General features: G+C 46.0%; 1 protein-coding gene across 10 annotated transcripts in view; it reads left to right on the top strand.

Annotated features, from left to right (window-relative positions):
- L1CAM (L1 cell adhesion molecule) overlaps nt 1-24,272 on the top strand; it is a 96,800-nt gene that overhangs the window by 33,354 nt on the left and 39,174 nt on the right. For 8 of the 10 annotated variants that reach the window (XM_080987417.1, XM_080987420.1, XM_080987421.1 and 5 more), the window contains exons 3-12: nt 5,406-5,420; nt 5,695-5,800; nt 10,540-10,736; nt 14,066-14,188; nt 15,142-15,312; nt 16,578-16,689; nt 19,242-19,426; nt 21,499-21,630; nt 21,728-21,871; nt 23,841-23,952. In XM_080987417.1, coding sequence (XP_080843543.1) covers nt 5,406-5,420; nt 5,695-5,800; nt 10,540-10,736; nt 14,066-14,188; nt 15,142-15,312; nt 16,578-16,689; nt 19,242-19,426; nt 21,499-21,630; nt 21,728-21,871; nt 23,841-23,952 — 1,297 coding nt within the window. The remainder of the gene's footprint in view (nt 1-5,405; nt 5,421-5,694; nt 5,801-10,539; nt 10,737-14,065; nt 14,189-15,141; nt 15,313-16,577; nt 16,690-19,241; nt 19,427-21,498; nt 21,631-21,727; nt 21,872-23,840; nt 23,953-24,272) is intronic. The other 2 variants (XM_080987423.1, XM_080987418.1) reach the window with 1 other exon arrangement.

Genomic DNA, 24,272 nt, shown 5'->3' on the forward strand with positions numbered 1-24,272 from the left:
CCACCTCAAGGGCTTAAAGCCCCTCCCCCACTTTCTAGCCCACCCTGTACTTCTGATCCAGAACAAGCACATCAGGCCAAATCTTGTCATAAGCAGCTGCCCTTTCCTGAGTCTGGCCCTTGGCAGCAGCCCTCCAGAGTTTCCATCAGGGAGTCTTCTCTCAGCCCCCTGGAGATGCTGGGGATTGAACCCGGGACCTCAGGCATGCAGGGCTGGGGCTCTAGCACTGTGACCAGTGTCCTTAGTAGTGTATCTAGTTGGATCCTGGAAGCCTTTTGTCTGAGCTAAATGGACCAGCAGCCTGTGTCAGTATAAGGCAGTTCCTGGTGTTTTATGGCATTACTCTGTGCTAGGAGAGCCTAAAAGCCTAAACGTCTAATACATTTCATTCAGAACAGAACAGAAACGTTCAAGTAGAGCATGCTTGAACAAAAAGGGGCAAATGTGCCAAAATGCTATTTATTTCCATGATGTTTAATCAAGTTTTCAGAGTGCATAAGAAAGGCACAGAGTTTCAGTTTGAACAATCAGCGCCTTGTTGTGCACTTGCTGTGTGTTGTCGACAGGACGGCTCGGCTGCCCCCAAGTTTCCGCTGCCTCGCCCTCAGCCTGACCCGTCTACAAGGCATCATGGCTACAACTGGGGGCTTCATTGGGCAGAGCTAGTGGGACCCATAGCATTGATGGATCATTGGGGGTGTGGTGAGGAGGCAGGGGCAGCCAGAATGGCGGGACATCAGCAAAGCAGGGCACCTGTCTCTCCAGTTCTTCCAGCCACGTTCTTCCCAAGTGGAATCCTTTCCCCAGCAACGGGAGACCCAGTCCAAGACTCCTGCTGGGCCGCAGCCCGATGATACCAGGCCAGTATGTTTTGCAATGATGTTTTGCAAATGAGTCGCAAAGCACAGGCTTGGTTTCTAGAAAAGTCTCCTGTCTCTCTTTGGAACTGAGGGTCATCAGGTTCAGAGCTATATGTGATCAGTCTGTATATGGGGGTATTGTTTTTGTATTTTTGTGCTTTTATATTGGAAACTGCCCTGTGAATTTTGGAATTAGGGCAGTATAGAAATAACAACTCATTTTAAATAACCAAACACCAGCCATCTGAGCTGAATGGATGTTCCTCATCTTCTTAACCAACACTCTCAGCATTTGCTTACAAATTCAGGCAGCACTGATCAATAATCCATTGCACATGTAATTCAATCCTAAGAGTGTTTACTCAGTTCAGTGGGACTTGCTTTCTTGTCAATGCTTTTAGGATTGCAGGCTTAAACTATTTTGCACTAAGTGAATTTAGCAAACTTTAACACTTTATACAGTATATGGTGATTCTTTCTGAAGCTAACCTCTTGCTGTGAAAATTTTAGCTGTTGGTAATAGATACAGTAGAATTCCTCTTGGGATCCATTTCCCAATCCCTTTAGGAATCCAGGCATCTAAGAAGGGAATAATGCCTCATGTTTTTCTAATAATATTGAACATTTCCTTCCCACTTTTTCCCCTTTGTGGAGGGAACATGTATTGCCTTTTGGAGCCAAACATTTTGAAAAGAAGTTACGGTTTGCATGATTTAATTTGGAGCGCTTGTCCAGTGGCTGTGAGCTCCCCTGCAGCTGCCCCAGTCTCACCATGAGGCCTCAGGGTCTCTCCCTTCCACCCTGGCTCCTTCCTGCCCTCTCCCCTCCCCCTCTCATGTTTGTGTCTCTCTTCTCCCACCTCCCCTTATGTCTGGATGAGCAGGCAAGTGGATCCCAAGAGACTCTATTCCTCCTCTAATTGGATTGGAGCCCCTTCCCAACCTGTCGCTGACTCAACCAGAGGCAACGCGCTTCCTCCAAGAATCAATTCAGCTTGTACTGAGGGAATTGGCAGCGGGGTGGGGGGTGGGGTGCAAAGAGGCAGCCAGCTAGTCAGGAGGCTAGCTGGATTTTTTTGTCTGATCCATGGCATATTGGGAGGATTCCCACAGCCCTGGTCTAAACTTTGAATGGATATTTACAGAGTTAGTTGTGGTTTTTTAAAACTACACAACACCTGCTCACAGTAAAATTGCCAACTTTTCCAACCATCCATGGTAGCTGTGCTTTTTAACAACAGCTTGATCTGTAGCCACTGGCAGGTGATTCTATGAAAAGCTTCACCTGATGTTTTCTGTGCATATAGTTGCCATTAGATATGAGCAGATCATATGGTCAGCTGCCAATCCTAGTCACATGCCCTCCAACATTTCTCTGATGAAAATAGGGATGTTCCATTCTATAATAATAAATATTTTATTATTTATACCCCACCCATCTGACTGGGTTGTCCCAGCCACTCTGGGCGGCTTCCAACATATATACAACATAATAAAACATTAAACATGAAAAAAAACTTCCCTGTACTGGGCTGCCTTCATACCCTCTAATATTTCTCCAATGAAAATAGGGATGTTCTAAGGAAAAGCAGGATATTCCAGGATCAAATCGCAAACAGGGACAGCTTCTGTAAGTCAGGGACTGTCCCTGGAAAATAGGGGCACTTGGAGGGTCTGTAGTCAGTGTTACAGCAGGTTAGCCACACAGCTGGGTTCTGTAGCCAAGGGGAGAAGTGGCAGCTACTGCCCCCTCCAAAAGTGGGAAGCCAACTATGCAGGGAGACAGAGCAGCCAGTCAGTGCTGGTTGGCCACTGGGGAAAGGAAGGGGAGGAGTCATTGCTCAATGGTGGAGTCTCTGGTTTGTATGCAGAAGGTCCTGGTTTCAGTACCCAGCATCTCCAGGTAAGGCGGACAAAGGTCCCTGCCTGAAACCCTGGAGAGTTGCTGCCTGTCAGTGGAGAGAGAATACTGGACGAGGTGCTCTGATTTGGTAAAAGGTAGATTACTGTCTTCATATAATCTTAGAATTGGAAAGTTGTATGGGACTTTTATGTCCCATCAGCCATCCGATTGGCATATCTATATCTATAGATATATAGATATATCCAGGCTACCTATACACCATACATTTTAAGTACGTAACTTCCCCCGGGAATTGTAGTTTACCCTTCACAGAACTGCAGTTTCCAGCATCTTTAACAAGCTACAGTTCCTAATATTCTTTGGGGAAAGTCTTTTAAATGTATTTTAAATGCCTGCAGGAGTGGATGCACTATATCCAATCCCACAACAGGCAGCATCTACACATGCTTTTGCTGTTCTGCATGTGCACCTTCACACATACCATCCCCCAGTCTTCTTCAAACATGATACCACCTCCTGGTTCACTCTCCATTTCCTATTTGGCTCTCCAAAATGGTTCCAGAATGGCATTCAATCTACCCAGATGCCCCAAAGCAGGATCCTTTATACAACCGCTCCTGCCACCCCCACCCCACATAGCCCCTCCTATGAGTCACACGGTGTTGTGCCCCAAATGGAGAACAGAAGCCGACCACCACTGTGTCCTCAGAACAAAGAGCTTGAGAAGTGAACTGGGTGAGCCCAGCAGCCTACTCACAGAAGAACAGAATTGTAGAGTTGGAAGGGACACTGAGGGTCACCTAGTCCAACCCTCTGCAATGCAGGAATCTGAACTAAAGCATCCATGACAGATGACCATCCAACCTCCACTTAAAAACTTAGTCTAGTCTACCTCCCGCATCCTCAAATTCCAACTCTTTCCAGCTCTCTGACTGTGCCAGATCAAGATGCAAAACAACATACAGTGGTAGCTTTGTTCCCAAACTTAATCCGTTCTGGAAGTCTGTTCCAAAACCAAAGCGTTCTAAAACCAAGGTGTGCTTTCCCATAGAAAGTAATGCAAAATGGATTAATCCATTTCAGACTTTAAAAAACAACCCCTAAAACAGCAATTTATCATGAATTTTACTATCTAACGAGACCATTGATCCATAAAATGAAAGCAATAATGTACGGTACTATAAAATAAATAAGACAGTATTGTAGATTATAAAAATAAAAATTAATGTTTCTTACGTGAACTGATGAAAGTCATTGTTTGGATGGGGGACTTTTATCCATTTCTTCAGTCGCACAATCAATCAGTCAATCAATCAATCAATCAATCAGTAGCCGAACTGGGTTCCACACAGTCACAAAAACAAAGTCACAAGCCACAGTCACAAGTCAGTCCCATAAAACGAAGAACAAGTCACAGTCAAAAAATGAAAAAGCCACACAATCCAAAACACAAAAAATAGCAAAAACAGAAGCTCCAAATATCACCTTTGTGTTGCATGGTGCTCGGGACTCAACAGCTGACAGACTCAACAGGAAGCCTCTGATTAGCAGCGGGGGACTCAATTTACAAACGGAACACACACAACAGGAAGTGGAACATGTTCCGCTTCCAAGGCAAAGTTCACAAACCGGAACACCTACTTCCGGGTTTGCAGCGTTTTATTTCCAAGTTGCTCATAAACTGAGTTGTTCTAAAACCAAGGTACCATTGTATTGCTTTCATTCTGGTTGGTGGGTATGACTTGATGATGTTTGTTCACCATCCAGCAAGAAGGCTGTACAAAACTTAGAGAGGATGTTTTCTTCACATTGGACCTTATTAATTGAGCCTGTACATTTTGGGTGCCTCCAGACTCACACTATTTTGATGGGAGGAATTCAGGCACATACTGCAAATTTAGGTTTGCATGTTTCAAACCTGAAGCACCCAAATGCAAGAAATCCACATAAAAAAAAGAACCTGACTTTTTGCAAGTTGGAAAGTGACAGATAAATGCTTTGGAAAGCATGAGATGAATGCATGACTAATGAGAACACCCTGAAAGCAAATCAGGATGAATGCAGGCCGTATCCCTGCAGATCAGAACAAATGCCCAATAAAGACAGGCTATAATCTAACTGCCGCCTAAGCTTTGTGCAAGCAAATCAGGATGAATGCTGAACAAATAGGCCACCCGGAGGAGTTCCTTTGCCCCATGAATTATCTGCCGCTCTCCTGTTCCCCATGGAGTGCCTCACTCATTCATGACTTGTGTCACATAGTTGCATACCTGCTGCTCTGCACAGCAGCTCTTCTCACACTCTCTAGCCACAAAGTACCTCACACTCTAGGACACACACAAATTCAGTCAATGCACACAGTGGCGCCCCCTAATGTGCAGACGGGCACTCAAAGTGCAGACAGGCACCTGATTGCCCCGTGTGTGCCAGTCTTGTCCTGCAGAATTTCATCTTGTGCACTCCCCTGTCTTGTATACTCCAATTTCACCTTGTATGCTTCCTGCCTCAAACACACTCACTTTGCATACCTATGCACTGATTGTACTCCCCCTGCTTTCCCCATCTTGCACGAAAAATTGCATGTTTTATTTCCATGCTGTGCAGTTATTCGGTGAAATGGCCACTAACAAGCACTTATTTCTCCCTTTCTCTCTTTCTTCTGTTGCTTCCTGGCTGGTGCAGTTGACCGGACAAACTGTGAGTCTTCATGAAATGTTGTGTGAGTGTGTGTCTGGCTGCAGGGCGGGAGCAGGAGAAGGTGAAGGGCCAGTCCGTGTGATTGCATTGTTGGGGAGGGGTCTCCTACCATGTTCTGAATCTGACCGACACTGTCCTGTTATATCTTTGTGCAAGGTATAACCGTTTTATTGCAATCTGTCCAGGGCGGGGGGAGGCGGGGGGCTTCAAAGGGTGGCCCTCTCCATCTTAGGGGTCCTGGTTGCTGATTCTTGCTCCCACCTTGGTTTTCCAGTACTACAGCCACCTGAATTCACGGAGCAGCCAGATAAGAAGATTGTTATTTTCCCAAATGACGAGGCCACCCTGAAATGTGAGGCCACTGGGAATCCCCCAGTGAAGTAAGTATGACAAAAATAACCTCCAAAATGCTTTGTCTTTAGGTTGGTGCGCTGATATCTGCACCATACATTTAAAGGGAATTGTAGAATCATAGAGTTGGAATCATAGAATCATAGAGTTGGAGGAGACCAATTGTAGAATCATAGAGTTGGAAGAGACCACAAGGGCCATCGAGTCCAACCCCCTGCCAAGCAGGAAACACCATCAGAGCACTCCTGACATATGGTTGTCAAGCCTCTGCTTAAAGACCTCCAAAGAAGGAGACTCCACCACACTCCTTGGCAGCAAATTCCACTGTCGAACAGCTCTTACTGTCAGGAAGTTCTTCCTAATGTTTAGGTGGAATCTTCTTTCTTGTAGTTTGGATCCATTGCTCCGTGTCCGCTTCTCTGGAGCAGCAGAAAACAACCTTTCTCCCTCCTCTATGTGACATCCTTTTATATATTTGTTGTTGTTTTTTTAATATAATTTTTTATTAAGGTTTTAAACAAAGAAAAAGGAAAAACAACACACACAAAAAAACAATACAAAATTTAACAATAAAAACACAAAACATAACAATTAAAAACAAACTCTCTTTTCCATTCCCAATTTTAAATTACTTATTTTCTGGACTTCCCCATACCTCCCTCTTTTGTATTCCAATCTGCATTATTTGTCCAGCAGTTTCTTTTCCACTTTTTTAAACCCAATCTTTAATTTAATAAAATATTAAAATATATGGCTTCAACTTTTTTAAACATAATCCTTGTTCTTAATGTCATATACCTTTAAATTTTTCCCTTTTATTATCAAATTTCCATTTCTTTAAACATCTTTAATCTTGATCTTTAATCTTAATCTATCCTTAACTTTAACCTGTACAGCTGGAAACCACTTATTTTCAATCCAACATCACTCTAACATTCCTTAATTTTGCAGTGTTTCTGAAGATAGTCTTTGAATTTCTTCCAGTCTTCCTCCATCGACTCTTCTCCCTGGTCACGGATTCTGCCAGTCATTTCCGCCAATTCCATATAGTCCATAAGTTTCATCTGCCATTCCTCCAGCGTGGGAAGTTCTTGTGTCTTCCAATACTTTGCGATGAGTATTCTTGCTGCTGTTGTTGCATACATAAAGAAAGTTCTATCCTTTTTTAACACCATTTGGCCCACTATGCCCAGGAGAAAGGCCTCTGGTTTCTTGGGGAAGGTATACTTAAATACCTTTTTTAATTCATTATATATCATTTCCCAGAAAGCCTTAATCTTTGGGCACGTCCACCAAAGGTGAAAAAATGTACCTTCAGTTTCTTTACATTTCCAACATTTGTTATCGGGCAAGTGATAGATTTTCGCAAGCTTGACTGGGGTTATGTACCACCTGTATATCATTTTCATAATATTCTCTCTTAAGGCATTACATGCCGTAAATTTCATACCAGTGGTCCATAACTGTTCCCAGTCAGCAAACATAATGTTATGTCCTACGTCCTGTGCCCATTTAATCATAGCCGATTTTACCGTTTCATCTTGAGTATTCCATTTCAGCAGCAAGTTATACATTCTTGACAGATTCTTAGTATTGGGTTCTAACAATTCTGTTTCTAATTTTGATTTTTCCACCTGGAAGCCAATTTTCCTGTCTAATTTAAATGCCTCCATTATTTGATAATAATGAAGCCAGTCTCGCACTTTGTTTTTTAGTTTTTCAAAACTCTGCAATTTCAGTCTATCTCCGTCTTGTTCCAAAATTTCCCAATATTTCGGCCATTTGACCTCCATATTGACCCTTTTCAAGGCTTTCGCTTCCATTGGTGACAACATCCTTTTATATATTTGAACATGGCTATCATATCACCCCTTAACCTCCTCTTCTCCAGGCTAAACATGCCCAGCTCCCTTAGCCGTTCCTCATAAGGCATCGTTTCCAGGCCTTTGACCATTTTGGTTGCCCTCCTCTGGACACGTTCCAGTTTGTCAGTGTCCTTCTTGAACTGTGGTGCCCAGAACTGGACACAGTACTCCAGGTGAGGTCTGACCTCACCTGTAGTTTACTTCCTCACAGAGCTACAGTTCCCAGCACTCTTAACACACTGTAGTTCCCAGGATTCTTTGGGGGAAGCCATGCGAATTTAATGTGCTTTAAATTTATGGTGTGAATGTGACCTTACCAGATAGGATGTGGAAGATCTGTCACTGGATCTAATCATTTCTCTTTCTGTTTTTGAAAAGCAGTCATGGTGGGGAGAGGAGTCGGGGGTCAGATTGGACTGGTGCTGTGTTGTGTTGCTGGGGGAGGGGAGGGGAGAGCGAACCTTTTCCATCCAGGATGCTTCCCTGGTTGAAATTGCTCCCCCTTCTCAGGCGGCTCTTAGAGACAAGACAGGCGCTTGTGTTGCTGTGATAATCATAGGTTCAGGGCTGAGGATTCAGCACGGGAAGAAAAGGTTAGGTCCCAGCACTGCGTCTTCATCCTCATTTTGCCCCCCCCCCGCCCCCATCACTACCAGCGCTGGTTTTAAACCAAGTCAAAGATGTCAGGAGATCTGATTTCAGATCTTCCGAGTCACTCTGAGTTTAGCTCTGAGGCACATTTTCCTCCTTTGCTTGATGCCTGCTGCATCTTACACTGGGAAGGAAACACGGTGGGGAGCTCCTGCAGAGGAGCTGACCCCAAGTCATCCCTGCCTCCAGTCGCCCAGGATACAGAGACATGGATGAACTGCTGCCCCCCTTGCCCCCTGCATTGATTGATTATAAGGAGGCAGGAGGCAAAGTAGGGAATAATTTGGGAAGCCTGCAAGCTAGATGTTTGGATTGCTTTGCAATTTTGTGTTTTTAATTTGCACCTTTTGTGTAGAGACTTCAAGATTGGGCTGTGAGCCAGAGTCCCTGATTCAGGTCTCTCTCCACTCTGCACTAAGAAGTCACTAGGTGGCCTTAGGCAAGCCACTTAGCTACTGTTTCTAGAAAGCTATCAGGGGAATTTTATTTTTTGGGGGGGCTAAAATTAGGGAGCAGTCAGGGGGTGGGGATTTCATTAAGAGCTCACCTACTTTCCTCTCTATTATTCACGCACTCTGTGTGTGTTTTCTTGGGGCGGGGGGGGGGGGGATGCAGCCAGAAAGGAACCTCAGAGAATGTTTTTAATACTCAGGCGTATTCATACAGAAATAGGCAGGCTTTTGTATACCTCAATTCTAACTAAGCTAAGAAGGGCCTTAAAGGTTTAAAAAGAACACTTTTGGTTGTCCCAGAAATTGATAGGGAACCATTGCAGCTGTCTGAATACTAGCAAGATGTGGTCTCAGTGGCTAGTGCTAACCAGCAAATCTAACCATTGTATTTTGCAGCAGTCTAAGGCTGCAGTCCCATATGCATTTACTAGGGAGTAAGCCCTAGTCACCTAGTGAACTCAACAGTACTTATGTCTGAGTAGATACAGTATGTATGCATTTTGCTCTGTGTTTCTCAGTGTTCTTCAAAAGGTACAATATTTGATCTTGACTGCTGAATTGCTAGCCATGTAAACAATTATACTTTTGGTCACACGCTTGCAGATATCAGATCTTCTATACTTGCTAGGGGTGGGGGTGGGGAATTCAGTTTAGTTTGCATGTTTGCAAATTTGCCAAATTTACATTTCCTGAAACAACAAATGAACTGAAATTCCTTCAAAATTCATATGTATCTGAATTTTGAGTTGCAGTTCTCCAACAAAAAAGTGTACATATTGGGGAAAAGGTGTGCATAAAAATGGATATATAAAATAACATACAGACATGCAACATATCAGTGGAAATTGCTTGCAGAAATGTGTATTTTAGGAAAAGGAGCACTACAATGCTGTCAAATATTCATAAGAATGTTTTTTTTAAAGAATACCACCCTGCTCATTTATGTGTAAATTTGGCAAGCTAAACTTAGGTTTAGAAAAAATGAGAAAATGAGAGAAAGTGTAATTGACATATACCCTCAACCCTCTGAGCTACAGTGTTCTGAATAAAAAAACAAAATTCCAAATTTTGCCAAGACTCAAATTCCTAATAAAGAATTAAAATAGAAATGATGTATGCATAAGAGTGTATATTTGTAGAAATTCTGTTCCTAGGAATTGCATTTTTGAGCACCATACTTGGCTATTTCTAAGTCAGAACGCATTCAGCCCTGGGTTTCCACCTCCGACCGTAGGATCTGGTCTCTCCAGTGCTTATGAGACTGGATATTGCACAGTGCTCTAAGCGCAGCTCCACTCTGTTCCTAATATCTCTTTTATTCCCTCTTATGCTGCTCCAATAATGTTCCTCACCTTCCTCTGACCTTTGCTCAGCTCCTAATCTGCTTCCTTGCCTTCAGCTCAGCTCTTGTGAATATGAGAGAAATTATTGTCCCCCTGCCTTCCATTCCCATAACCATCCATTCCCACCATTGCTTCCCCAGTCTCACCTCCCCCTACTGGTGCATACTGGTTTTACATGGGCTCATCCCTGACCATCTCCTAAAAGAAACACCCTCCCTCCGGCCCTGTTGCATTGCACCCCAAATTTTCTGCATATATCTCCCTCTCTAGAAGGCTTTCCTGCCAGCCGCAAGCCTTAGAAGTGATCTTTCTGTGAAAATGATTCCAGCTCCCTCCCATGTGTATCTCCCAAATTCCTGCCTAAAGAGATGCCCGCTGCATTCCTGATCTGTGCAGCAGCCTCTTGTGTCCAGCATGGTCTCCCTTTCATTCCTGATGCACCTTCTCTACTTGGCAGGTTCCGGTGGACCAGGGATGGGCGTGAATTTGATCCTGAGCAGGTGCTGGGGATGACGCAATGGAACGGCAGAGGGACCCTGAACATCACGACAAACAATGGGAATACGCCTACCAAGTTCCACGGGAGATATCGGTGTTATGCCAGCAACATTCTGGGCACTGCCATGAGCTCCGAAAGCCAAATTATAGCTGAGAGTGAGTGCCCACCCACCCTCGCTCGGTGCCCCTCAGTCTCGCCCAGCATGGTGTCCCTGCTTCAGCCCCACCCTACCCCCTTGCATGGGAACGTCCACCAGTCCTGCCCCACATCACACCTTCAGCTGCACACCATGCACACCCACCCTATGCCTGGCCCAGGCTTGGCTGATGTTGCTCATTTCTGCCACACAATGACTGCGACTGCAGCTCTGCGCATACGCACACACTCATGTATGCTGCCATACACGCGCACCCCCCCGCCAGTTATCTGAGTAATAAATTTCTCCCCTCCCCCTCACAATAAATGTATATCCCCGGCTTCTTCCCCCTCCCACCTCCCCTTTTACCTGCCTGGACTCCCTGGAGTGCAGCCAGTTGTTCTTGTTTCCATGGAAACCGTTGCCATGGATTCATGGTGTCGGGGTGATGTAATTGCCAGTCCTCTCCATCAGCACCTCTGTGGGCCCCTCCCCCACCCTCTGGCTTGGCCTCGCCCTCCCCATGCCTGCCAAGGAAGGAGTTAAAACAAAAGTGTGGGGGGAAGCGGGGTGGGGGTGCGGTGGGGAGAGGAGACACATTATTGATCCTGACTGTAACCACAAAAGAGAACTGACACCAAAAATGGGCCTTTTTTCTTTTTAATGGTGGCGGTGACAAATTTTTAAGAGGAAGGGAAATTTTACAGTCTGTTAACATTCTCTTCTGTATTCCAGAACTGGAACCTTCTGATTGTTTTTCCTTTACCTTTACTAAAAATCCCAAAAGAAAATCCACTTGCCCTTTACTGCATATTATTATTGCTGCTTTTGTTGTGAATTCAGTGGTTTTTGAGAGTGAACTATGAGCCAGGAAGGTCAAATCACAGGCCTTACACAAGCCACAACCTCAGAGGCCAGGTAAATCCATGCTCCCCTACATTCTTCAATGTGCCCTGGCTTCCACCCTCATATGAAAGCCCCTCAGATTCTTGGCTTGGGAAATCCCAATAGCTTTATTGATAAAATCAGCACACAGCCTCAGCCTCAACTGATGTGCAGTATAGGAGGCACAGTTCATGGGTTCATAAGCAGAGTTCCAGGATCCATGGCTGGGCATAACCAAAGATGTTGTCCCAGCCCTTGAGACCCCCCTCCCATTCTACTTTTAAAGTTGCACGGTACTTGTCCCAAGTGAGAAGCCTGCGCTTGCAAGTGCACAGCGACCCTCTTCCCCATCACTGCCTGAACTCTCTCCCCCTCCTCTCCGGGGACCCCCCTCCTCCTCTTCTGGCAGATTCTGCCATCCCTGCCCTCTTCTGGGGCATTGCAGCAGTGTTTCCCTCCTTTAGCTCTACTTCATTAGCTGCTACTTGTGAGTAGGCAAGGCCAAACACCATCATGCCTTGTTATGCATCTGCTTTCATAAAACACATGCTGGAGCTGTTCTGTGCATCAGTGTATGTGTACGTTGGGCGGATTGGAAAATCCCTCCCCTCCCCAATAGCACAAGTGAGAGACTGCAGATATTCAGGACTTGATGAATGAATCTCTGCCCACCTAATGCTGAACTTCAGCAGCCAGTGCAATAAGAGGATCTGCACACATCACTGATCAAGGCAGTATAGTAGGTGGCAATCTTATTCCCTCTCCCTAGGAAAGAAGGATGGGGTTTTTTTGGGAGGGGGTGGTGCATTATGGATAAAGCAACCCGAGCCCATTTCGCCCTCAGTCCAAGGTCCTTTTTAATAAAAGCACCTCTGCCTCTTTTGCAGCACAAATCACTTCTAGGACAGCACTCTTCCTCCAGTCCTAGAAAATTTTCGCTCAAGACCCTCTTTCTTTTTAATCACTTCTGTTGCTCTTATTGAATTACATTTCTCAAGGTGTCTCCACCCTTGTTTCCACATGGATATTTTGAGGATACAGAGCAGGACCCCCCCCCCCCCCGTTTTAGTGCTGTGTGCTCTGGGCTGCATATCTCCTGCCCGTTCCCTGCGAGGCATTTCCAGTCACTGAATAATATTCAGAGGGCCAGGTTCATCTAAGCAGGTGTGCTAGCAGGAACCAGGACAAGTCCCACTAGTACAATGAGACTCTCCCTGCTTCCTACCCCCATTCACACCACACTCCTCCAAGCAGAAACCCCCAGAGCAGCATTGGAGGGGGTAGGAGGGAGATGGCTCCATTGCACAAGCTGAAATGTTTGTTCTGATGGAACAAATGGAATAGTGTGATGCTGAATTCCTCCCAAATACCTGTGGATGTACGTCTTCTGTAAGAGGCAAAGAGGAACTGGATGTGTGAAGAAGTGAACCCAGAGGACTTTGCAAGCGATGCTTCTCGGCTGATCTCTTTGGAGTCTTCCCCACTTGCTGTCCCTTGCTCACCCAGTTTCCTCCTTAGAATCATAGAATCATAGAATCATTGAGTTGGAAGAGACCACAAGGGCCATCGAGTCCAACCCCCTGCCAAGCAGGAAACACCATCAGAGCACTCCTGACATATGGTTGTCAAGCCTCTGCTTAAAGACCTCCAAAGAAGGAGACTCCACCACACTCCTTGGCAGCAAATTCCACTGTCGAACAGCTCTTACTGTCAGGAAGTTCTTCCTAATGTTTAGGTGGAATCTTCTTTCTTGTAGTTTGGATCCATTGCTCCGTGTCCGCTTCTCTGGAGCAGCAGAAAACAACCTTTCTCCCTCCTCTATGTGACATCCTTTTATATATTTGAACATGGCTATCATATCACCCCTTAACCTCCTCTTCTCCAGGCTAAACATGCCCAGCTCCCTTAGCCGTTCCTCATAAGGCATCGTTTCCAGGCCTTTGACCATTTTGGTTGCCCTCCTCTGGACACGTTCCAGTTTGTCAGTGTCCTTCTTGAACTGTGGTGCCCAGAACTGGACACAGTACTCCAGGTGAGGTCTGACCAGAGCAGAATACAGTGGCACTATTACTTCCCTTGATCTAGATGCTATACTCCTATTGATGCAGCCCAGAATTGCATTGGCTTTTTTAGCTGCCGCGTCACACTGTTGGCTCATGTCAAGTTTGTGGTCAACCAAGACTCCTAGATCCTTTTCACATGTACTGCTCTCAAGCCAGGTGTCCCCCATCTTGTATTTGTGCCTCTCATTTTTTTTGCCCAAGTGCAATACTTTACATTTCTCCCTGTTCAAATTCATCTTGTTTGTTTTGGCCCAGTTCTCTAATCTGTCAAGGTCGTTTTGAAGTGTGATCCTGTCCTCTGGGGTGTTAGCCACCCCTCCCAGTTTGGTGTCATCTGCAAATTTGATCAGGATGCCCTTGAGTCCATCATCCAAGTCGTTTGCTTCCTGTCTTTTTCCAGGTGCACCACAGTGGCCAAAGGAGAAGGTGGCACCTATTGCAGTGGAGGAAGGGACCCATACGGTCTTACCCTGCAACCCACCTGAAAGTGCTGTCCCACCCAAAATCTACTGGCTGAACAATAGTGAGTATCCCTGGTTGCCCTTCCAGGTGTGATCATGTGGCAAAGATGACCAAGGTGGGGACTACTGTCTGCCAGCAGTTGGCCTGCTGCTTAGGGTGAGCAGTTAGGCTACTCAACTCAGGAGGGAAGAGGCTTGGGTTCTAGGCTCATTGTCGGATAGTATAATGTTGGGACACATGCCTTTATATTTATGTATTTTTCTATGTCTATTTATTACAAATAAATATTACATATTTATTAGTGGCTTCTTAACAAATACCTCTATGCAACATACAAGAGGTAAATTGAAAACAAAAATGGGGGGTGGGGATCACATTATACCTGCCTTTTATGTATGCAAGTCCCTGGATCAATCTGTGATTCAACCAGTCAGAACGGATCAGAGCTGGGGAGTCTGTGGCCCTCTAGATGTTGGACTCCAACTCCCATCAATCCCAGCCCTGAATTGCCAATGGCCAGGGATAAAATGGGATTTGTAGTCCCACAACTTTTGGAGGCCACAAGTTCCCTACCCGTGGAATAAGCAGTATTCGGGTAGATGGTCTGATTCTATGTAAGTCCATTCTAAGTACCCTAGGAGATGGACTTTTGTCCAGGAAAGTGTAGCTCAATGCATTAATCAAGGTGGTTTTGCTTGGAACTGATTACTGGGATTCAGATCCCATGGCCTGCTACCTGAAGGAGATCTGAGGTCTTTTGGGGGGTAAGCAGATCACAGGACTGTCAGTATCCACTTTCACTGAGGCATATGGCAGGCTACTGTTGGAAGGGAGACCTTTGGTCTGATCCACCTGATCAATTCACGAATGAATGAATGAATGAAATGGGGTGTGATTCCTCTCTCTCCTACGATGTTGGCTGGGTCAAGAGATAAGGCGGGGTGGAAGAATCAGTCTACTGTGCTGTGGCTTCTCACCCCACTTTGCTATTTCCACTCTCTCCTTCCCCTCCAGAGATCGAGCATATCACAAAAGATGACCGAGTCACCATGGGCCAGGATGGGAATCTCTATTTTGCTAACGTCCAGATGAAGGACAGCCGCCCTGACTATATTTGCAACGCCCATTTCCAAGGTCCTCGAATCATCATCCAGAAGGAGCCCATTGAACTAAAGGTTTTCCCCAGTAAGTCTTCAGATACCCTGCATTTCTGAAGTGCAGCTACCTTCTGGGGTGGAAAGGTACAGGGATCCATCAGTCACCTGATCTTCTGTCCACCCAGTCTAAGATACACTGAGAAAGTGTTAGTTTCTTGGTAATTAGTTTTGAGGCTAAGGAAGGGAGAAGTATAACAGGGTGAACAGTAGGCTATGGCAAGTACAGCAGAGATGGCAATCTGTGGCCCTCTAGATGTCGTTGGACTCCAATTCCAATTGGCCCCAGCCAGTTTGACCAATGGTCATGGATGATGGGAGTTGTAGTTCAATAATGTCAGGAAGGCAGCAGGTTCCCTGACCTGCCTTCAATCCCTCACTTATCAACTTCAACAGCTGTGTGAAGCTCCAGTTTAATTCTGGCTGGTCTTTGGCCCAGTTTGATGTTGTTGTTTTTATAATTACAATAAAAGCGCATGGCGCCAGCAGTCACCTCCCAAAAGCCTGTTGGAGTAAGAAGGTCTTCACTTGCCGGACAACAAGGAGGGGGCCAGTCTACCTTCTCTAGGGAAGGAGTTCTGAAGTCTGGGAGAAACCATCAAGAACGCCCTCTCCCACGTCCCTACCAAGCATGCCTGTGAGTGTGGCGGGACTGAGAGAAGGGTCAATTTAAGCCAAACCATGGCTTTGTGTGAACGCACAAGCATATGAGCTCCAGAAGAAAAGAGCACTTAGTGCTGCACTGCACTAAGCCATGGTTTGACTTCACCCATATCTGAACCTGACTCATGATTTAGCTCTCCCAGACAAACTGCAAGCTGTAAACCGCAGGGCAGATCTTGGTTATAGTTCATGGTTACTCTGGAGAGAGTCAAGCCAAACGCCTTGGTTACTGCTGCAGCAGAACAACAACTGGGGAGGAGCACGGTAGCCCCAATCTCCTCTTTGGGAGCCTGCATGCTTATGTGATGGCACTAAGCCATGGTTTGGCTGAGTGTGATGTGCAAATGGAAGGTCTGTGGCTGAGTAGCTCTGTTAAAAGGGTGCAGCAAGCATGCCTGCCTTGATAGATCAGAGGGACAAATGAGATGGTCCCTATTCTGCACTCTTAAGGTGCTGCTGCTGAAGAGCAGTGCTGCTCCTGCCTCTTCCACAGTTTGCACCAACTAGGCCTCTGCAGGAGCTGCCACTGCTCTATGGGACAGGGTCACAGCAGGTCAGATTAGCTCAGAGTCGGCTCAGCACCCTGTTGGTTCCATTGCTGCCCAGTTGCCTTCCCTTCTTTCTCTTCCACAGCCAACAGTTTCTCGAACCAGAAGCCAATGCTAATTGTACCGGATAAGATGCCCAACACATACGAGGCGAAGCAGGGGGAGCCCTTGGTGCTGGAGTGCATTGTGGCAGGACTGTAAGTGCCTTGGAGATACCTGTTGTCAAAGGGCTCAAATTCTACCCGAAAAGGACTCCAAAACGCCCATGGAGAGAGTTGGGGAGAGGAAGGTTTGAAGATCCTTGAAGGGGAAGAGTTCCGTCAGAGACAGTCACCCAGTGGATCAGCTGTCGCATGATTCTGCAGCCTCTGGATATCTTGGCTTTTTAAAAAAAATAAATCCATGAATGTACCTTAGGATACTTCATAAATTTCTCTAAATTCACATTAATTTTACCTGAAATTAACTACCTTCACAGTATTCCTGTGGCAGTGAGTTCCACGGGGCAACTATGAATCACATGGAAGTGTAACTTCTTGGCTTTCTCAACCCAGGGATACAGAACCTGTGGCCCTCCAGATATTACTGGATTCCAGCTCTCCTCAGCCACAGCCAGTATGCCCAGTGGTCAGGGATGACGGGAACTGTAATCCAGCAGTGTCTATGTGGAGAGCCACAAGTTACCCATCCCTACATTAAACCCACCCCTTATTATCTTCTTCAAGTGTTTCCCTGGTGTTCGTCCATTACTCTGTTAGTTGAGGGCTGGGGTGGTTAATCTGACCATTGGTCATGCTGGCTGGGGCTGATGGTCAGCCCCAGCCATCAACACCTGGAGGGACAGCTTAACCACTCACGGTTTAGGGGCACTCACAGATCTTTCCCTTCTGGTTGCCTAAAGCAGATATCTGACTCTCTCTCTCTCTCTCTCTCTCTCTCTCTCTCTCTCTGTGTGTGTGTGTGTGTCTATGAGAGAAAGAGAGAAACATTTGATGTTTGAGAGAGGGAAGTATGGATGGGTCTAAGACTGTGTGCGTGTACATATGGAAGTTGAGAGAAGGCAAGGGATTGAGGTTCCATTCTCCTTAGTGCAGCTTCAGTAGGGGAGACGTACCTGCCGGTGGGCGGGCAGGCAAGCTCCTTTTTAATGTGTCTCCAGAGTCCCTACATTGCAAGTGGAGAAGAGGAGGGGACCCTCTTGGGATTTTAGTTTTCCCTCCTTGGTGATTTGGCAAGCAAACAGAGACCTCCAGCTCCATCCTCAGGTGTGGGCAGCCTCCTTTCTCCCCCCTGGCTGCATCCTGTGGGCTTGGAAGCAGGAAAGGCACTTAAAGGCTGGCTTACAATCCAAAGTGTTTCTTGTGTGATTAAGGAAACGTCTTCCTAGTTGGCTTCTCTGGGGACTCTCAGCTCAGCCGGCCCTTCAGCCACAGGCTGGCTGATGAGGATAAAGAAGGGGAAAGTGCCAGCCAAGGAGATCCAGGAAGCACTTTGGCAGCGTTCTTAGTCATGGTTTCATTTATTGTCTGGATGATGACAGAAAGAGTAGAGAGTACCTTCGAGAGGAAGACTAAGAGCAACCTTGCTTGGTGCGCATAGTCAGAAGGGGAGCCAGGGCGTTACGGTGGTGCCATGCTGACCTACGGGCAAAGCGTTCAGGTTCAAGTCAATCTTACTGCATGACTGTGAAGCCAGTCACAATCCCTCAGTCTAGGCTACTTCCTTGTTGTGAAGATGAAATGAGATGAAAGAAAAATATGTGACATTGCTAGGATTTCACAGTTATGTCTTGCTGATTGTGTTGGAAGCAAAATTGAGCTAACTGAATCTTGATGCAATCCAAAACTGCTGCAGAGTGAAATAGAGCACTTCCTGTTCTTATAACTGGAAGCTTGTGAAGGCAACTGAGAAAACATATTTCCGTAATAGTTAGTAGATGGTCTCTGGTTTTAATTTTTTCCTGTGGTTTTTATTGTATATAGACATTTCCTGCTTTATTTTAATTATATAGTTGTATAAAAATATTTATAAAATAAATAGATAATATTTCATAGCAGCCATATCGTAGAAGATGAAACCTCCCCTCTTCTCTCTTACACAAGAGGCGATTTCACTACTAAGATGGCAGTTTTTATGAGTTCTTGTTTTTAAAATAAAATAATTTTTTAATTAAAATAATACATTTAGCCAATCAATAAGTTTTTAAGCCATTAATCTAACAAATTAATCAATTAAATGTTTGTTTTTTATTACCATTAGATCCCATCTTTTCTCCGAAAAGTTCAAGGTGACATACTTAGTTCTCCCACTCTCTGTTTTAACTCTCAACAGCCCTATGAGGCAGGTTAAAGTGACTGGTCCAAAGTCACTCACTGAGCTTCATGGCTGAGTGGGGAATTGAACCCTGCTCTCCCAGGTCATAGTCCAGCACTCAGGCCACTACACCACACTGTCTTTCAGCCACTGCATCACTACTGCCAGTGACACGGTATGGGGCAGCGAGGAGGAGAGGATCTGGGACAGGACAATGTAGCAGGGCTCTTTCCAGCTTTCCTGTTGGTCCTGCGGATGCTATAGGGCTCTAGCTCTCTCTCATCAGCCCCAGTCAGCGTGGGCCAATGGAGACGATGGTAGTTGAACCCCAGCAACACCTGGAGGGTTCTTGGTCTTGGCCATAAAGCTAGTTGGCCCCCCAACCAGAGTCATTAGCCATTTTTTACCCTCACCCTTTCTCTCCTGTCTCTGGCAGCCCTACACCAACCGTGGAATGGATCCACATGAACAGACTGAAGCTTTCGGACCGGGTAGTCCTTGAGAACTCAAATAAAACCCTGCGCATCCCAAGCGTGGAGGAGGATGACGATGGGGAATACCAGTGCATTGCTCACAACGACCACGGCACGATCCGCCACAGCTACTATGTGACGGTCGAGGGTATGCCCACAGCCACAGGCATAACTACACATGCGTAGCTGGTGGGATAAGAGGGGGCACCAGCTAAGCCGGGGCACTAGGACTCTCTGGTGGGGTGTGTGTGAGGGGGTCTCTCCTAGGAGAAGCCATTCATTTCAGATTTCAGTGGGGGGAAGACATTCAGCAAAGGACCAGGGCCTGCCCTCCACATTACATAGGTTTTAGGTCCCATTGATTTAGGGACCAAACTAGACATGGTGCTAAACTTGACTTTGCAGTCTGTTTTGTTTGTTTTAAGTGAATAGTGGGAAGGAGATTTTGTTGTTGTTGTCTGAACTGTGAGAAAAGTGGGGTAACCCCCCACAAAAAACTCACGGCAATCAGCTAAATGCAACCAACCATGCTGTGGTCTCTCCAACATCTCACACTGCCAACAAGAACAAACAGATAAATAAAGAAGCTATCCTTACAACACTGACACAAAAACTCTGAACATATGTACACTGAGGGGGAAATGAAAAATCACTACCGCACCTCTTTCTCCCCGCCCTCCCCAATCTCCCTCCCACCTCTATGACAGCAGCGTCTCACACCGAATGTGAGAAAGGACTGAGGCATTGTATGCATCCTTGCTAACTATGAAAATCCTTTAATATAGGCAACAAGAAGGTGGGAAAGGGGGCCAACTCCTTCACTGTGGCCCCATCAAACTTCTCACCCTGAAAGGACTCTTAGCCCTGGCCAGAAAGCTCCCAAGGGCATCCTGCACTGTCCTGAGAGGTCTCTCCTTCATGCCAGCCAAGGTTTCCTGGATAGGATTCTTTTCCAGAAAGGCGAGGGTGGCTCTAGATATCGCAAGGAACACTGAGCCACCTGCCGCTGCCTTGTGCCCCTTCCTTCCTTCTCCTTCCTGGCAATGAGTGGTCACAGGGTGCTGTGCAGTGTGCCATTGCCATGCTGTGGTTTGCCCTGCCACTGACAGCCAGTTTTGTGTGGGATGGTGGGGTGGGAGGCAGATCAATATTCTGTGCATATGTGGAGTGGAAAGCCAACAATCAGTGGAATTCTGACCATTTGTAAGAAGTTAGAACTTCAGCTTGACCAGTAACACTGTAAATGTCAGAGACATGGCCGGCAGAGAGGAAGAGGCAGAGGAAAATAGGAACTTGATTCTTTCACACAACGAAAGTGAGAGAAGCTCTTCTCGCTCTGGAATGCTGCCTGTAAGTTTTCGCAGCAGCACAGAGATGATGGAGCAGGAGGCAGGTGGTAGGAGGGAGTTGGGTTCAACTCCAGAGGAGGAGGAATTGGCTGCAACTGAGTCTCCAAGAAGTAGGAGGTGGAGCAAGTGATTAGAGCAAAGACTGACAGGAAGCAGGGGCAGGCCTGGTGTATATCTGGCCTTGGGAAGGGCCAGAAGCCAGTCGAGTCAGCTGACTCTGACAGTGAGGAATGAAATATATTAAAAAATTGCCCAGTAGCACCTTAGAGACCAACTAGGTTTGTTCTTGGTACTGTATAACCTTTAGTGTGCACGTAGACTTCTTCAGATACCATGCATGCACATGAAAGCTCATACCAAGAACAAACTTAGTTGGTCTTTAAGGTGCTGCTGGACAATTTTTTATATATATATATATATTTCAACTGTGTCAGACCAACATGGCTACCTACCTGAAGTAAGGAATGAGTTCTGGGAAAGTCGGATTGCTGAAAGCCTGTTATTGCTAATAAACCTCAACTAGTAAAACTGCCAGCATTCCACGTCTTGTGTGAGAGAAGTGCTAAACCTGACAGTAAATATATTACACAAATATATTGCTCTTTGCAATAGCCACCCTAAGCAGGAACCCTAAGCAGGCATGACAATAGCTTGAACTTTGGCTTTCCATTTGTTGTGGCCCCAGTAATTGGGGTGGGGGTGAGAGAGCTTCAAGGTCAGGAGTGGGGGAATCCTGAATTTCTTTTCAGTTTTCAGAAGTTGATATGTAGGAACTGGAGGGCGAGATTAGAGTCTGTGGAGTTAGCAGTGAGGCTGCAGATGGGGCTTGTGGGTGGGGAGGCGCCCCTTTCACTCTGCCTTCTTTTCCCAGCTGCTCCATACTGGATAAAAGAGCCCGAGAGCGAGATCTTTGCACCAGGAGAAAACGTGCGCTTGAATTGCGATGTTGATGGGCAACCCAAACCAGAGGTGTCGTGGAGGATAAATGGGATCCCGCTAGAAGGTGAGTGAATGGGCAGGTGCGGAATGTGGGTGAGGGAAAGGGATGCCACGCTGCCATGCTTCCTCTCGTGGGCCTAAACTCTTTTGCTCGGTTTCAGAGGTGATGCCAGACCCGAGAAGGAAGGTGGTGCCAGGAGCTTTGATCCTCAACCAAGTGCAGCCCAATGACACAGCTGTGATCCAGTGTGAAGCCCATAATAAGCATGGCAGTCTCCTGGCCAATGCGTACATCCTCATTGTCCGTGAGTTTATCTGCTCCTCTTGGATGAGTGTGGGGCTAGACCAGTTCCAAAGGGCGGCAAGGTGGGGGGAGCCAACAGTGTCACCGTTCTCACATTGCAAATAATGCTTGAAGGTGTTCCAGGCTCCTCTGAATTTCAGTTTTCAGGGTTGTTGTTTTTTTAAAAAAAGAAGGTAAAGTCTGTAGTCACAGGTAGTGTAGTCACAGAGCCTAGCACTTGCCAATCAGAAGGTTGGCGGTTCGAATCCCGACAACGGGGTGAGCTCCCGTTGCTCGGTCCCTGCTCCTGCCAACCTAGCAGTTCGAAAGCACATCAAAGTGCAAGTAGATAAATAGGTACCGCTCTGGTGGGAAGGTAAATGGCGTTTCCGTGCGCTGCTCTGATTTGCCAGAAGCGGCTTAGTCATGCTGGCCACATGACCCGGAAGCTGTACGCCGGCTCCCTCGGCCAATAAAGCGAGATGAGCGCCGCAACCCCAGAGTCGGCCCCAACTGGACCTAATGGTCAGGGGTCCCTTTACCTTTAAAGTCTCTAGTAGCTACTTTTCCTGGAGGGTCATTTAGTGATGTGTGTTGGGTTAGCTAGCACATCAGCCCCAGCCCACTATGTGTTTTGTTGCCACAGATGTCACTGCTTCACATCTTGCTTGCCTCTTGAGGAGGGAAGGCCAAGAGAGGTTTCTCCAGGAAGAGGGAATTAGGTTCAGGGGCCTCTAACTCCTGAGCCTAGTCAAACCCTTTTACTTATGGAGATATAAGGAAAACATGAAGGCTTACTTGACCCCATTTGTCCGTAAGAGAAGTACACTTATTCCTACCTCCGGACATTCTGCTCAACGAGTGTTAAGCCTTGGCTAGCATCCGGCCAAACAGTAATATAACAAAAAAGTGTGTGTGTGTGTGTGTGTGTGTGTGTGTGTATGTGTATGTATACACACACATACATATACATATACAAAACACGCGCGCGCACACACACACACACACACACACACATATATGCACATACACATTAAAAGCCTTTACCAAAAAGATCTAATATGCTAAATGACTAAATGTGTTTAATTGTTGTTGGTTTTTTTTTGCTGTTTGACTTACAATTTCCCCAGTTTGTATCCTGTGGGAGGGGGATAGGTCATTGTTTTGTTGTGCTGTAAATGTGATGAAGGGGAGCAACACCGGGGTGAAGGTGACCAGTTTGGGTTGCCATATGTCCTCTTTTTCCAGGACACATCCTCTTTTTCATGGACACATCCTATTTTTTAAAAGTAGAAGTCGGCAAATGTGTCCTCTTTTTTGCTCTTCAAAATATGGCAACCCTCCCTGTGCTAGTTTAAGCTTGTTGGTTAACTTTTCTCAAAGGGCGTTTTCCCATAAATTTTTGTATGGCTAACTTGACCCAACCCCAACCCCCCTGCCCCTGCTCACACATACAAACCAACCAACCACACAGCAACCAAGCAAGTTCTGCACTCTCTAAGCTCTTGCAATGCCAACAAAAATATATAAATAAAGGTCCAGCCCACGTGATGCTGACACAAAAACACCGCACAAACACTATGCAATAGAGCAAAAGATCTATCTCTATCTCCCTCCTCTCTCTTTTACCCCAACCACACAATATCTTTAACAATAAAGCCTGACTGTAAACGAAATGTTTTTAAACGACTGTAAACGAAATGTGAAAGATACTCTATGAATTGAAAGTGGAGACACTATATGTACTTTCCCCTGTTTATTTGTTTGTTTTGTGACACAATAAAATATTTAATACAAACTGTAAAAAAAAACCCATGTCCTCAACACCCTCCCCGCCCCCCCCCCCCAGCCCTCACTTAAAAAAACCCTGATTATGAGGCTGGTCCAATATACTTGCAAAATCCTAGATGAGTTTCGCTGAGGAGACAGAACTGGTTGTTTGTTTAGAGGGTGCATGCCCCAAACGTATCTTTCTGCTTGATTTAATTCAGGTCTGCCAGCAGAGATCCTGACCCCGGATGGGTTAGTATACAATGTGGTGGAGAACCAGACAGCCACCTTGCACTGTGAGACTTTTGGGGCACCTCGGCCCACTGTGAACTGGTGAGTTCTCTGCTATGGCTGATGTATTTCATAGAATCATAGAGTTGGAAGGGACCCAAGAGTCATCTAGTCCAACCCCCTGCAATGCAGGAATCTCAACAAAAGCATCCATGGCAGATGGCCATCCAGCCACTGCTTAAAAACCTCCAAGGAAGGAGAGTCCACCACCTTCTGAGGAAGTCCTTTCCACTGTTGAACAGCTCTTCCCCTTCCTGATGTTTAGTTGGAATTTCCTTTCTTGTAACTTGAATCCTTTGGATCCATCAAATCCATTTTCTTGGTAACTTTGTCCTAAGCAGCTATGGCACCATTTGTATATA

This window comes from Podarcis pityusensis (assembly GCF_964106645.2).
Source record: "Podarcis pityusensis genome assembly, chromosome: 17".
Taxonomy (NCBI): domain Eukaryota; kingdom Metazoa; phylum Chordata; class Lepidosauria; order Squamata; family Lacertidae; genus Podarcis; species Podarcis pityusensis.